The 14341-nt window shown below is 36.0% G+C and overlaps 1 protein-coding gene across 1 annotated transcript in view; it reads left to right on the forward strand.

Moving 5' to 3' along the window:
* The first annotated feature begins 7527 nt into the window (after positions 1–7527).
* LOC130708908 (ankyrin repeat domain-containing protein 17-like) overlaps positions 7528–14341 on the forward strand; it is a 42626-nt gene continuing 35812 nt past the window's right edge. The window contains 5 exon segments of the mRNA XM_057553306.1: positions 7528–7562; positions 8380–8521; positions 9111–9258; positions 10424–10657; positions 13448–13542. Coding sequence (XP_057409289.1) covers positions 7528–7562; positions 8380–8521; positions 9111–9258; positions 10424–10657; positions 13448–13542 — 654 coding nt within the window.

Consider the following 14341-nt stretch of genomic DNA (forward strand, 5'->3'; position numbering starts at 1 on the left):
AATTAAACACTGTTTGTAACTAGTTGCTCCCTTTCCCTTAACGTAGGCTTTTGACATTATTTCATTCAAACTTGACTTTACTATTTTTTAAATAATTTGAAATTTTAGTAATATATTTGTTTTAATATGCTTTTACTTTTTTAACTTTAAGGAATTATTTATTAACAACTACCTGAAATGTTAATGAAAGATTATATTCTACTAATTTCTTTTCTAACTCCTTAGTCTTATGATTCCAAGGCTGTCCTTTTCTTGGATTCATTTTTGTTGTTAAGGCATACATTCTCTAAATTGAGACATGTTTGTGGTTTTTAAATTTTCAGAGTGCTTACATCTCTAAAAAATTACCTTGTTCTACAGTTTAGACGTTTTAGAAATAATTGTGCTTCGTTTCTTTTCATTGCAAATTGTATTCTAGCATCAAGTTTTGTATTTGAAAAGTCTAATAGCAATCTGATTTTTAATTCTCTTATTAACAGCGCCCCCCTGGAATCTTTCTAGACTCTATATCCTTGGAATTCTCACATTTTACCAGGTCATGACTCTGTGAGTAGGTGTGTAATCTGTATGTGTGTGTATATCTGCATGTGCATTTTAATGCCATCTTACAGGAAATTGTTTTATTTTGAGGCTCTTTTTATGATAATTGATGAATAATGATAAATAGCAGAAGTAGGCTAAATTTATAATTAAATTGCATTGTATTATTGATATTGAACTTAAGGAAACCCTTGAAATAATCTATAATTCTGTTAGCAAAAAATCTACTTAAAAACTCTAGATTTGAGAATTCCATACAATTTTTACTTATTTTAAACATTAATAATTTGTTCCCTTTATAAAGTTTATAATTAATGTCAAAAATTTCATGTTGTATTGATAATTTAATACTGAGTTGTTGCAGCAGGCAGGTAAGTACTTTGAAGCATAAGAAAAGACGTCATGTCTTGTATTAGCTCTGTGAGAACACTGCTGTGTTTTCCAGTATATCACTGATGCTTAGCACATTCCTAGATCTTAACTAAAATTTATTAGATGGATAGATGAGTATGAATGAAAGAATATAGGTATAAATCAGTGTTTTCTTAATGAATAGACTTTTTTTTAAAGGATATTTATTTTAATTTTTTTTTAAAAGGAATTCCTTTTATTTTTATTATTTATTTATTTATTTAGTTTTGGCTGTGTTGGGTCTTCGTTTCTGTGCTAGGGCTTTCTCTAGTTGCGGCAAGCGGGGGCCACTCTTCATCGCGGTGCGCGGGCCTCTCACTATCGCGGCCTTTCGTTGCGGAGCACAGGCCCCAGACGCGCCGGCTCAGTAATTGTGGCTCACGGGCCTAGTTGCTCCGGGGCATGTGGGATCTTCCCAGACCAGGGCTCGAACGCTTGTCCTCTGCGTTGGCAGGCAGATTCTCAACCACTGCGCCACCAGGGAAGCCCAGTGAATAGATTTTTGAAAGCTAAATTTATTTTAGTCAGGTTCGCTTTAGTTTTATTTGCTTTAATCTCAGGATACCAATACCATAATGTCAGACTATTAATTGATACTCTTTTTACAAGGACTTTAAGTGGGCTTTTATTTGATTTTCTTATTTTATTTTAATGTATACATATATCAGTATTCAGGGACTCCACTAGTACAGAAAAATTATACCCCAAATGTATTAATTTTGGGATAATTTACTCTTTATTAAGAGTTGCAGTATTTTAGCTGAATTTTACCCTATTTAAGACTATATAGAGTGGGCTGCATTGGGAGACTGGGATTCACATATATACACTAATATGTATAAAATAGATAACTAATGAGAACCTGCTGTATAACACAGGGAACTCTACTTCACTTTGCTGTGCAGTAGAAACTAATACAACATTGTAAAACAACTATACCCCCCCACGCCCCCCCCCCAAAAAGACTATAAAAAATACAGAGCAAAGAAATTTGTATTAGATTTTAGGACCACGTACAGAAGAAAATAATTATGATGTACAGAAGAAAATAATTATGATGACTATGATGATGACTATTTCTTATAATAATAAATATGTGTTTGTATTCAAAGAGCTAGGAAGAACACATACCATATTTTTCTGGGCTTGTTTGAGAGACGTAGTGTAAGCTATTAAGAATTTATTCAATCAGTGTTATAAAATTATCATAGATTCAAATTAATCTCTTTTTTAATATTTACCTTTCTGTATACAGCCTTTTAATATTATTATCATCTTGAAATTCAGATTACCAGCTTGACATTCAATGATAAGTGGAGGGTGGTTTCCAGAACAACAAAAGCAGTAATAAATTGGTGGATAGTGATGAGATGGGAGGAGGGGGAGTGTTAAAGGTCAAGAAATCCAAATTCTGTAGTTGCTAGCATTCTCGTTTCTTAAAGTATGTTTACTCTTGAAGACTGACCCTTTTTCCTATCCCCACCTTGCATAATCTTTCATTTGATATATTGATCAAATGATTGATAATTCCTAATTGGTTTCTTTGTCTCTGTTGTCCTGTCTATCCAAAACCATCTTTCACGTGGCCTCTATCTTTCTAAAACACTGAGTATTTATTTTAATGCTTTAACCCTTCAGTAAGCGCCCATATAAATTCTGAACTTCTCAGCAAGATACTGAAAGACCCCCATCTTACTTAAGCATTATTCTTTTGACTATTTTCATTCAGAATTGTCTTTTCCTTCCTCTGTACAATCACTGTATTAGTATCTATTTTGTACTATTTTCCAATCTTGTTTGATATAGTTAGCTGTTTGTACATAGAGTTGCCTTTCTATATTTATATTTGTGGAAGGCATTGATTATTAAAAAAAATCATTTTGCATTACCATTCTCCTGCGGCTGTCCTGCTGCTTTGCACATAGTATGTAATTGGCAGTGAATGTATTCGTTAAATTGAATGGAGTTTGTATATATGATGTCTAGTTAATCAGAATATACTGTATCCTTATTCTTTGGAGTGAATACCAGTTTATTACACTACCAAATGGACTGCTCTTGTCTTATATAGCAGTGATAATACATTTGTTCTGAAGAGGAGTTAGTTTGAAATGTTATGCTAATTTTCACAGTTGGTCCAAATGACGCTACATTTCCACATTTCCATGTGACTTTGTGTTTTGAGTATACAAGGATTGGGAATACCATTAATAGCATAAACAACTTCATTCAGCTCTGACCATTGTTAAAAGACCTTGCTTTTTATTGTTAAGCATTTGTGTTAAGTTTATTTTGGGTAGAAAGTAAAAAATACTTGTTTTGAATTTTATTTTTTTTTATACAGCAGGTTCTTATTAGTTATCTGTTTTATATATATTAGTGTATACATGTCAATCCCAATCTCCCAGTTCATCACACCACCACCCCACCCCCACTTTCCCCCCTTGGTGTCCATACGTTTGTTCTCTACTTCTGTGTCTCTATTTCTGCCCTGCAAACCGGTTAAAAAATACTTTGTTAATCGAATAGTATTACCGTTAAATAATTTTTTTAAACAAAAGCAACCTCTGCAGTAAAACATCACCTTTAATCTTTAAAAACTAAAAGGATTTAATGTGCACAAAAGTATAGAGACTAATAAAATAAAGCCTCTATAAATCTCTTTTTCAGATCACCAGTATCAAAAATTTGCCACACCACTTTGTTTTAAATTCCTGACAATATTTCTGTATACTAAAATATGCATCTCTAAAAGATAAGGGCATTTTCTTACCTAACCAGAGTAATTCCTTTATACTATTTAATGTACAGTTCATATTCAGATTTCTTCATTTTCCTTGAACATTTCAAATAAGGTCTATATTATTTTGATGGTTATGTCTCTGGAATTTCTTTAATTTAGAACAGTTCTTCCCTTTTACTGTCTCTCTCTCTCTTTTAAAACATGTTCTAGATTTTAGTTTAGTCTGTGTGCTTCTGTTTAATTCAGTGGTTCCCAGTTTCCCACCCCCAGGGGTTTTTTTTGATTTTTCCTCCAGGGGGACATTTGGCAATGTCTGGAGATATTTTTAGTATCACAACCTGTGATAGGGTTGCTACTGGCATGTAGTGGGTAGAGGCCAGGGATGCTGCTAAACGTCTTGAAGTGTATATATAGGACAGCTCCCAACAGCAAAGAATTATCTGGCTCAAAATGTCAGTGGTGCCAAGATTGAGGAGCCCTGATTTAACTTTTTCCTGATATTTGCCTTAATAATTTTTATAAACTGCAAGTTATTTCAGGGAGGCAAGAGTACTTCATAGGAGGTACTGTGTATTTTATGTTGCATACATCAGGGGCATATAATGTTTAGTTGTCTCACTTTTAGTAATTAAACATTGGGTTCAGGTGTTGACAGCTTTATCCCTTAAATATAGAATTTAAAGTCAGCTTTTCTAGAGCAGAGTCAAACAACAGCCTCTTTTTCTGGTGGAAAGAATAGTGAACTTGTTAATTGGATAACTGATCTCTTGGTTGTTAGATCTTTAGAAACTTGCTATCTATATGAGGATCCTGTGATTCTGTTTTCTCATCTGTAGCAATGAATTGAACCTGGTGATTTCTAAGACCCCTGCATTTTGATGGTTCTTTGTATTGGACAAGAATTTGATGCACAAATACCATTTCATAAAATATCCAGCTAGTCAAAACAGCACATCCAAAATAGCTTAGATATAACTTAAATTGTCATGCTTTGAATATTGATAACTTTGACAGATTATTTCCCTTAGGGATGAATAAACTTAGTAAGGACATCCCTTTCCTTCTGTCTCTCCCCTCTTCAGGAAAGTTATTTATACATTTCATTTAAGGAAAATGTTTCAGAATATTTATGTGAATTTCTTATTCAGACCATTTTTAATGTTCCAGAACTTGGCCATTATTCAAAATGAATTTTTTTCTATAGAAATAATATGATAAAAATGAGTTAGGTTTCAATGGGAAAATGCATTTTAGTTTTTCATCTGAATTTCCTCAACTAAGGATATGTTAAAGAGGTATATGCCCATAACTTAGTTGACATTTGAATAAAGGGTTACTTATGTTTGTATTTTTATAAGACTGCATCCCCTTATATCAGTCTCTCTACTTGTTCTGTAATGTAGCACAAGAATTTTTCCAGGTGGGAAAAGAGGAATTGGTGTTAAAGGAGGAAGTCCTCTTCTGCTTCCTCTTCAGAACTCCTATGGCTCTTTTCTTCCCCTCTCTTCATCTTATGCACTTTCTACCTTGTATTCTTGTTATTGTATACTTTTACTCTCACATTAAAGAAATAAGCGCCTAGGTAGTAGGCTTAATTTTACACATCTCATAGTAGTAAACAGCAATATCTCTTGTACAAAGACCGTTTGTAATAAAAGTGTGTTTAATAAATCAATGAAGATAGCATTTTGCCCTACCTGCTACCTAATATTTGATTTTTCTATATCTATAAAATATACCTTTAAATTTATTTTGTGTAACTACCTCTCCCTTCTCCAAATACACTGCAACCTTTTAGAATCTGAAAGGGAAGGGTCCCCAAACCATCTTTTTATTTATTCAAGAGTTATTTGAGTCCTGACAATGTGATGAGCATAGTTCTAGTTGCTGTATATATATCAGTGCTCCAAACAAAGTGCCTATTTCCATGGAGTTTAGAAAGACAGTAAATATGTATAATAAGTCATGTGAAAAATTCATGAAAAAATTACGCAGAATAAGCATCTAGAGATGGCTGAGAGACTTGCTTAGGTCTCACAGGTAGCAGATGAAGCAGCAATGGTACCTAGGTCTTTAGATCCTAACAGTATCCTTGAAATTAGTTTATTCTTCATTAATCTTAAACTGGGGGGTGGGAGAGAATATAATAGACACCCTTTCCTATTCTTTTCTTTCATCCTAATGTCTTTTTAAAAATCTATATATAGAATTTCATAGTCACTTGAATCTACTGATTTTTAAGTTATCAAGTTTTTCACATATCAAGAATAGTGGGCTTTAAAAATCAATATGAAAACTTTTATGGATGGGAATTCCCTGGCCGTCCAGTGGTTAGGACTCCGGGCTTTCACTGCTGAGGGCACGGGTTGGATCCCTGGTCAGAGATCTAAGATCCCACAAGTTATGCTGCACGGCCAAAGAAAAAGAACTTTTATGGAGACGTTTTAAATCAATAAGAAAACATATTTCTTCTGCACTTAGTATCCCTCATGAAAAGATTGAGATGCATTTTTCTTAGTAAATTTTCACCAAACTTAGTTAAGATACAATGTGGCATAAGGGGACCTTGTGTCAGAAAATCACTTTTGATTGAAATTTAATACCTTCTGTGATCTAACTTGTAGCTTTGACTTTTCCTATAGTAAACCCTGTATTCTAGCATATAGAAATTTTATGTTTGTCTACCAGTGCTACACTCCTTCTTCTCTTTTTTTCTTATACCAATTAGTTATTTTGGTCAAAATCCTTTCATATTCTTTCTGCATGCATTGTCTCCTTTAAACAGTTTTAGTACCTTTGATCTGTACTTTTGGTTTGGCACTTTGCACTGCTCTTTGATATCTTTTGTTTTCTAAAACCTTAATCTGAAACATTATTTAATTTTTCACCTGTTCATTTTAACCTGTGTTCATTTTTCCATGATTATTTCCTCTTTTTTTTTTTTTTTTGTCTTCTCCCATTGGATTGAAAAATTGTAGGTATTTTAACAGAGAAAATTTCATTGGGATGCAACTTTTTCTCTAGGAAGACTCATTGTCTGGACCATGGTTAAATATAGGAGGACATAGTTTTTACCACTCTATAATATTGAATCACATGTGTCTATGACCAAACCATGCTGAAAAGTCCCCTTCCTAATGTATAACACTTACGCTTTCACTACTGCCTTTAAAAATAAAAGTTTTAAAAAAATGATTGTCTCGCGAGCTCGCCAGCCTGCAGGCGGGTCGCTACCGGGCGTGGAGCCGGGCGCCCGGGGCGGTGGGTGAGTACAGGAAGCGGCCGAGAGGAAAGCACGGGGCTCCCCCGGCCTCCGCGTGAAGTGAGTGGAAGCACGAAGGAGGGTCTGAGGAGGCCGCCTGCACGGCCCTCTGGCGCGGCCGTTGAGGACTCACCACCCCCCCACCTCCGCGCGCGCAGTGCGCTCCCCCACGCCCGGTGCGCCCCGCCGTTCCCGCGCGCGCCGTCCCGGGTGGGACCTGCAGCCGCAGGGCCCAGCTCTTGCCTCCCAGCTCTGCCGCCCGCTGCCGGGCTTCGCTGGGCCGGGAGCGCCGTCCGACTGCCGGAACGAGCCTTTCCGGCTGAGGAGGCAGTGCGTTCATTTGGGCGCGCCCCGGGAAGGAAGGTGCCTCCCGGCGCGCATCGAGAGCGGGGCGGGGAGGGGCCGGGCTTTGCCTGCGGCCCGGGAGAGCGGCGTTGGGACCGCGGAGGGGCGCCTGCCCCCTCGGGGTCTGGGATTCCGGGACCCCTGGCTCCGTTGAATGTCCGGGACGGAAGGGGCCTGGTCGACCCCGTCCGCCACCCTCCCCTCCCCCTTACCACAGACCGGGGAAATGGACGCCTGGAGAGCGGAAATCCAGTTATCAAAGTTGCCTCCAGAAGAGAGAACCTAACAGACCTAACAATGGAAGAAATTGAGAAAGTTATCAAAAAGCTACCATCCCCCAAAACACCAGTCCCAGACGGTGTTTCAGGTGAATTCTTTTAACTTTCAAGAAAAAGATAATGATAAGATTTAAATTGTTCACCAGCTTAAAGAAGGAAAAATGTCAGATTTCTTTTACAAAGCCAGTGGAACATTGACACCTGAACTTGACATGAAGATAGTACTGAAATTGGAAACTTGGTTAAAAAAATCCTTCCCGAAGACGATCTTAAGCAGAGTTTAAGGTGTTTCTTTTGGTATTTCTGATTGGAATAAATTTTTTTTAAGTCCAAAAAAGGAAAAAAACAAATTATTGTCTTTTTCTTAACTCCCTCCTATCATATAGGTATTTAGTAAAAGTTTTACCCATTTCATTAAATCTTATAAAATTTTTCTAGTGACTAAACAAACAAGTGTAATTATAACTTGTATTTCCTTCATGTGATTTTTCTATACAATTTTATATTTTAAAATTTTGGATTTTTCCCCTACTTATAGTAAATTAGACTTTATCTTTCAGTTACATGACTGAAAACATTTTGTAATGTGGATAATTTTAATTCAGTGACTTTTATATGTAGATTTTAAAAACTCAGTGAACTGAATCATTTTATTTTCTTTTTGTTATGAGTCATATTGAAATAATGATTCTTTTTAGCACTACTGTCCAGATTAATTTCAAAAAATCAACACTTATGCTGGGCAATATTTTATATTCTTATATCCTGATATTACAATATTCTTCCCCCAATGGCCGCAGTTTGGCAGAAGCCTGTTCAGAAGGAGATGTAAATGCTGTGCGAAAGTTACTCATTGAAGGGCGAAGTGTAAATGAACACACTGAGGAAGGGGAGAGCCTCCTTTGTTTAGCTGGTTCTGCTGGATATTATGAGCTTGCACAGGTTTGTATTTTCAAAATAAAGCTCACAGTTTTTTTTTTTTTTTTTTTTTTATAGCTACTTTATTTATTTATTTATTTATTTTTGGCTGTGTTGGGTCTTCGGTTCGTGCGAGGGCTTTCTTCTAGTTACGGCAAGTGGGGGCCACTCTTCATCGCGGTGCGCCGGCCTCTCACTATCGCGGCCCCTCCCGTTGCGGGGCACAGGCTCCAGACGCGCAGGCTCAGTAGTTGTGGCTCACGGGCCCAGCTGCTCCGTGGCATGTGGGATCTTCCCAGACCAGGGCTCGAACCCGTGTCCCCTGCATTAGCAGGCAGACTCTCAACCACTGCGCCACCAGGGAAGCCCAAGCTCACAGTTTTTTGATTGTTTTGTCTTAATTTGGACTGTGTATTAAGGAAATAATAAAATAAAATCAACCATCAGGCTCATTTCAAGAAATAGTTTTGTTAGATACATTTTTTTTGTTTATTGGCTCTTTTGCTTATTGGCTCTGTAATATGACTAGGTAGGTGTTAACATAAATATATGTTCAAAAAATTTTGATGAAAATATCATTTTCTAATATCCTTTCAACTTTTTCTTTCATAAGGTTTGGTTGGCAGTGCATGCCAATGTGGAAGATAGGGGGATCAAAGGTGACATTCCACCTTTAATGGCTGCTGCTAATGGAGGACATGTCCAAATTGTGAAGTTGCTGCTAGCTCATAAAGCTGATGTCAATGCACAGTCTTCAACAGGTTATGCATACTTCTTTTTCAGTTTTGAAATATTAACACCCTCTGATAGTAATTAATTCACATGAAAGTGATCATTAGTGATGCTTTTGCAGTTATCAATGCTGCACATTTGTATATATCTGTGCATTAGGCTTAAAGTACATAGAATGTGTTTTGAATGAAATTTCTCCTGTTTTGTGTATGAGTGCTATTAACTGGCCTTGGTTCTTTTCTATTAAACACTGGCCCAGTTAAAAGGACCATCCTCTTGGAAGTGGAGAGGATGGTCTCCACCTCTCAAACCCAAGTTTCCTATTTATCAGGGGAAAATGGAAGGGAAGGTAGGGAGAATAAGAAGGATATGCAACAGAAGGCAGGTCTGTCATTGCCTAGTGTCAATAAATTGCGGCCTATAGAAAAAGAAAGTATTATGAAAACATTGTGTTACACAAGAGACAATGTTAACCTAAATCAGTTTTTTTTTCCTTTCAAATTTGGGCATAGATGGATTTGTGTAAAAGCTCTGAAGTATATGAAAATATATTTGGTGCATTTCCTTCAGGCAAGATTTTTAAATTTATTAAATATTTTAAATCATTTTAAAGGTCTGCATGTTCTGGTTTGAGGGGGTTTTAGGAATTCTTATTTTTACCCAGAAGTTAACTTTTTTTCCCCTGTAACATGGGAGATTTTTATCATTATGAGGGAATGTTTTTGAAATTATTTTAACTTTGGCCACCAGTTAACTGATGTGTAAAGTTGTAGTGAAAACAGTACGTGATTAAAAGTAACGGTATGAGGTATATCTATATATGATGAATAATTATAATCCAAAGAAAAAATAAAGCTTGGGAAACATTTCTCTGATTAAAGTTAGAATCAGTGTAACTGTTTCCTCATGTGGGAAGTTAGTTTCAGAATTGCTCAGTGCTTTTATAACTCTACAATTGTGATAAGTGTATCTGATTTTCCACATGTGTTTGACCCTGATTTTTAAAAGGAAAGAATAGGGAGTTGATTTCAGTAAGATAAAATGTAATGAAGAAAAGAATTATATACATAAGTGTAATAGCTAAATTTATTAAGATTATAGTCTCTCATTTCAGTTTTGTCTTTGATACTAGATAAACCTCTGTATTATTTTGGTATTTTATGTTAATGTCTTTGTTTTTCTTCATTCAAATAGGCAATACAGCACTTACATATGCTTGTGCTGGAGGTTATGTAGATGTTGTAAAGGTGCTCTTGGAATCCGGTGCTAGTATTGAGGACCGTAATGAAAATGGTCATACTCCTCTTATGGAAGCTGGAAGTGCTGGACATGTGGAAGTAGCCAGATGGCTGCTAGAAAATGGGGCTGGCATTAATACGCATTCCAATGAATTTAAAGAGAGTGCCCTTATGTTAGCTTGTTACAAAGGTACAGTAAAGAACTTGTTTTTTTAAACAAAGTTTTTAAACTCATGCAATGACAGTTACTTCATATAGAATGGTTAGTCACTTAAAATAAAAAATAAAATATGGTAATAGTACATTATAAATAAGTGTTTAAAGTGTTTTAGAATTTAAAAGTTTAATATATAAACTTTATATATTAAACTTTTAAAATATACACTCAATGTTATAAATATTGTCAATGAAAAATGACTGTTGATCCAGTTGTTTTATTAGAAACAGTTATTTAATTTTAATATGCACTGTATTTTTTAATGATTTTGCTTGTCAGAGTATCTTGCCTGGTTTACACAAAAGAATCCAGAAGTATTTCGCCTGTAAATGTAAAGTAGATGCAATAAAAGCTAGAATGAGGGGCTTCCCTGGCCGTCCAGAGGTTAAGACTCCGCGCTTCCACTGCAGGGGGCGTGGGTTAGATCCCTGGTAGGGGAACTAAGATCCCACGTGCCGTGCGATACGGCCAGTAAAGAAAGAAAGAAATAGAAGCTAGAGTGATTTATTAACAAGAAGGTGCTTAAGCTATTTCTCATGATACCAAGAAGAAAGGAAAAAAATTGAAGAGAAAGGAGGATATATGAAAAGAAAAATAAAGAGTGGTGTGGAGGGAGTTTGTATTCCAAAGAACAATTTTAGAGTATCAGCAACACGTTTAATAAAGTTAGAAGGAAGAGCTGGTAGAAATTGAGAATACCTACCAATATATAGCTGTACAAAGGGGGTACATAGTGTTCTAAATGATGTCAATCAACCTGAAAATATTGATAATAGAGTCAAATATCTTCTTTTGGGGGGGGCAAGATAATTGTCTGGAAAGATACTTGGTCTTCAGCTAGTTAATCTAGATTCTAGATTCTAAAAAGACAGCCACAGAGCCAGCCGTTTTTCGGAATCAACCTTTTTGACAGATAAATTACTATAAACTAAGAAACTTTTTGAAAAGAAAATTTCATGAAATTTTATACCTGCATAGCCATTCACTTCAATGTTTTCTACCATCTGCAGCTGTGTCATGATTGTATCATAAAATAAGTGATACATTTTTGACCCAGAGGTATCAAGAAAAAGCTCTTGCAAGGCAAGGTACAAAAGTGAAGGAGGCACTCACTCTCAATGGCTGAATCTTCACGTACACTAGCTTGTGAGTGAATGTCTCCTGAAATTTTGCACCCAGGGCTTTGATTCCTTCCCCCTTGTGTTGGCCCTCCTGTTGTTTTGTTTCATTCTATCAGTACTTCAGAGTGGCCAGGGTTTTGTTAGGTCTTTTGGAATCACTTCACTTAAAAAACATGGCTAAAATACTCCTTAGCCACATAAATGACTAAAATTTAAGTTAAATGTAAAAATGTGCTCTAAAGGACTTTTGATTATCTCGTGTTACAGATAATTCAGATTAAGGGTCCTTAGGAAGCACACCTGAGGTCTCTTACTTCTCCAGTTGTGTTTAGTAGTTACGCAGAGGTTGATCTTCATTGGGAGGGGAGGAATTAAGCCTTGGGGCAGCCTCTCCAGGGCAGGCTGATTGGGTGGCTCTGTCTCACCTTTCCATCAAATACTTTTGAAACCGGAACTAGCTCCATTTCACTACTGAGACCCAGCTGGCCAATGAGCTTTGAGATGGGGCTATGTATAACTACTCTTCCCTCTGTCCTATGCTTGTAGCCCCACCATGCTGAGGTTGGGGCTTGCAGGCTTTCGTTAGAGAAACTGGATATAGAACTGAGCTGGTGGAGAACATCTCTACTACTTCCAAGGATCCATGGACACTCTTACTTTCCTCTATTTCTGGTGAGGTCTCTTAGGATACAGATTGACAAGGAGGAGATGGGGAAGGGATAGAATTCAGGCTGAGACTAAGCACTGATGTGGATCTTTGGGAAGGGAGAATGACAGAGAGGAAGGAGAGATCGTTTGTTAACAAAAACAAGGCATGGCAGGTGCTACACTTATTCACCAGAGTTAATTTGAACTGTTCATGATTCCGCCATCCACTCCTTCCTCCATTCCCAGTTGACTGAAAATTGACTGCAGCTCATTCCAGATGAAGTTGGAAAAAAATTAGTCACTTTTCTACTGTTTCTTACATAGTATCTGAAGTCCTTTTTAAAATATAATTTATGTTCATTGTAACTACTCACAAGGTAATCTTTATCTGAACTGAAGCATATGGTTTATTTGAAACTCCATAAATATATGTGTGTGTGTATATATATGTATGTGTATATATATATTTATATCTAAATAAATGAATAAATATAAATGGTGTTGTTTCAAGAATATTTTTATATATACGGTTTCCAACTTACAAGTAGGTTGTTCCTAAAATGTCTGTGAGTTAGTTATTGAACCTTAAAGCTCATTTCCTCATAGAAATAACTTCAGTGATGATTATCATCCCAGGCTACTAGGTCACAAAATCTAATTTAGTCTATAGTATAAGTAAAATAACTATGGCATGCCTGGGCCCTAAAAAGGTTGTAGAGGGGATATTCTGGGTGTTGCATTTTAGGGCCACCTTTGCTCACCTACAGCAAGGATTTTAGTAATAGCAGTTCCTAGGGTAACAGGGTAAGGAGTAGAACAGCACAGATCACTTGTTTAATTTGTGTTGGGCAGTTGAGGGTGGCTTGTAGCTGACTTTAGTATTATGGTAATAAATGTATTGCTATAAGTTAAATATAACTTTTCAAAATATTGTAATTTTATTTTTGGGGAATAATAAAATATTTTTAAGAAATCTTATAAACTTTTGGTTTAGGACATCTAGAGATGGTGCGATTTCTTTTGGAAGCAGGCGCAGATCAAGAGCATAAAACAGATGAAATGCACACTGCTTTAATGGAGGCTTGCATGGTAAGATTGGTGAAATACATACATGAAATATATTTATATATTAGGTAGAGACAGAGCCAGTGTATAGTGAGTGAGTGCCATTTCCTTGGGTTCAAGGATTCTGTTTATCATGACTTGTGGATCAGAACCTCAGCTATCTGAGTTATAAGAGCCAGTTGTGCAATATTAACTTCTATCAGAGGTGCTTTCTGAAGCTTTGTAGCACTACCTTCATTTTCTGGTTTTATGTAATTGGCACAAAAAGTGACTTTTTAAAAGATGGATCAAGGATATTAAAAATGAGAACATAATCCACAGAGTATGTACATAATACTACTAAGTAAAACATGTTCATCAAACCCGTAATGTAAAATTTATGAAAAATTTGAAATTAGAATATTATTGGCATTACATAATTCCCCCTCTTTCATTCTCCTTTCCCAAGGATCCCTTTCCAAAGATTCTCCCTTCCCAAAGATCCTCTATCGTGGTCTTTTCTCAGCCCTGAATTCCTTTTTTTAAGAACTTTTTTTAAAATTTGTACTTGAGAATGCATAATTATAGTACTCTTAAACTTTTGTATCTCAGTCTATGACTTGTGGCACAGAAATGAATCAGAATAACATTATAGACAGATTTATGAGAAAAACACACCAAAGATAAAACAGACCCCAAATTAATTTTAAGTTTCTTGTCTCAACTTCCCTTCAGAGAATGATTATTGAAAGGATGTTAAATTTTAATTACTAATTTAAAAAAATTAAGTAGCCATTTAAGACTTGAGTTATTTTTTGTTTTTCTTATTGCCATACCAGTGTTT

The sequence above is a fragment of the Balaenoptera acutorostrata genome, chromosome 9 (genome assembly GCF_949987535.1).
Source record: "Balaenoptera acutorostrata chromosome 9, mBalAcu1.1, whole genome shotgun sequence".
In the NCBI taxonomy this organism is placed as follows: Eukaryota; Metazoa; Chordata; class Mammalia; order Artiodactyla; family Balaenopteridae; genus Balaenoptera; species Balaenoptera acutorostrata.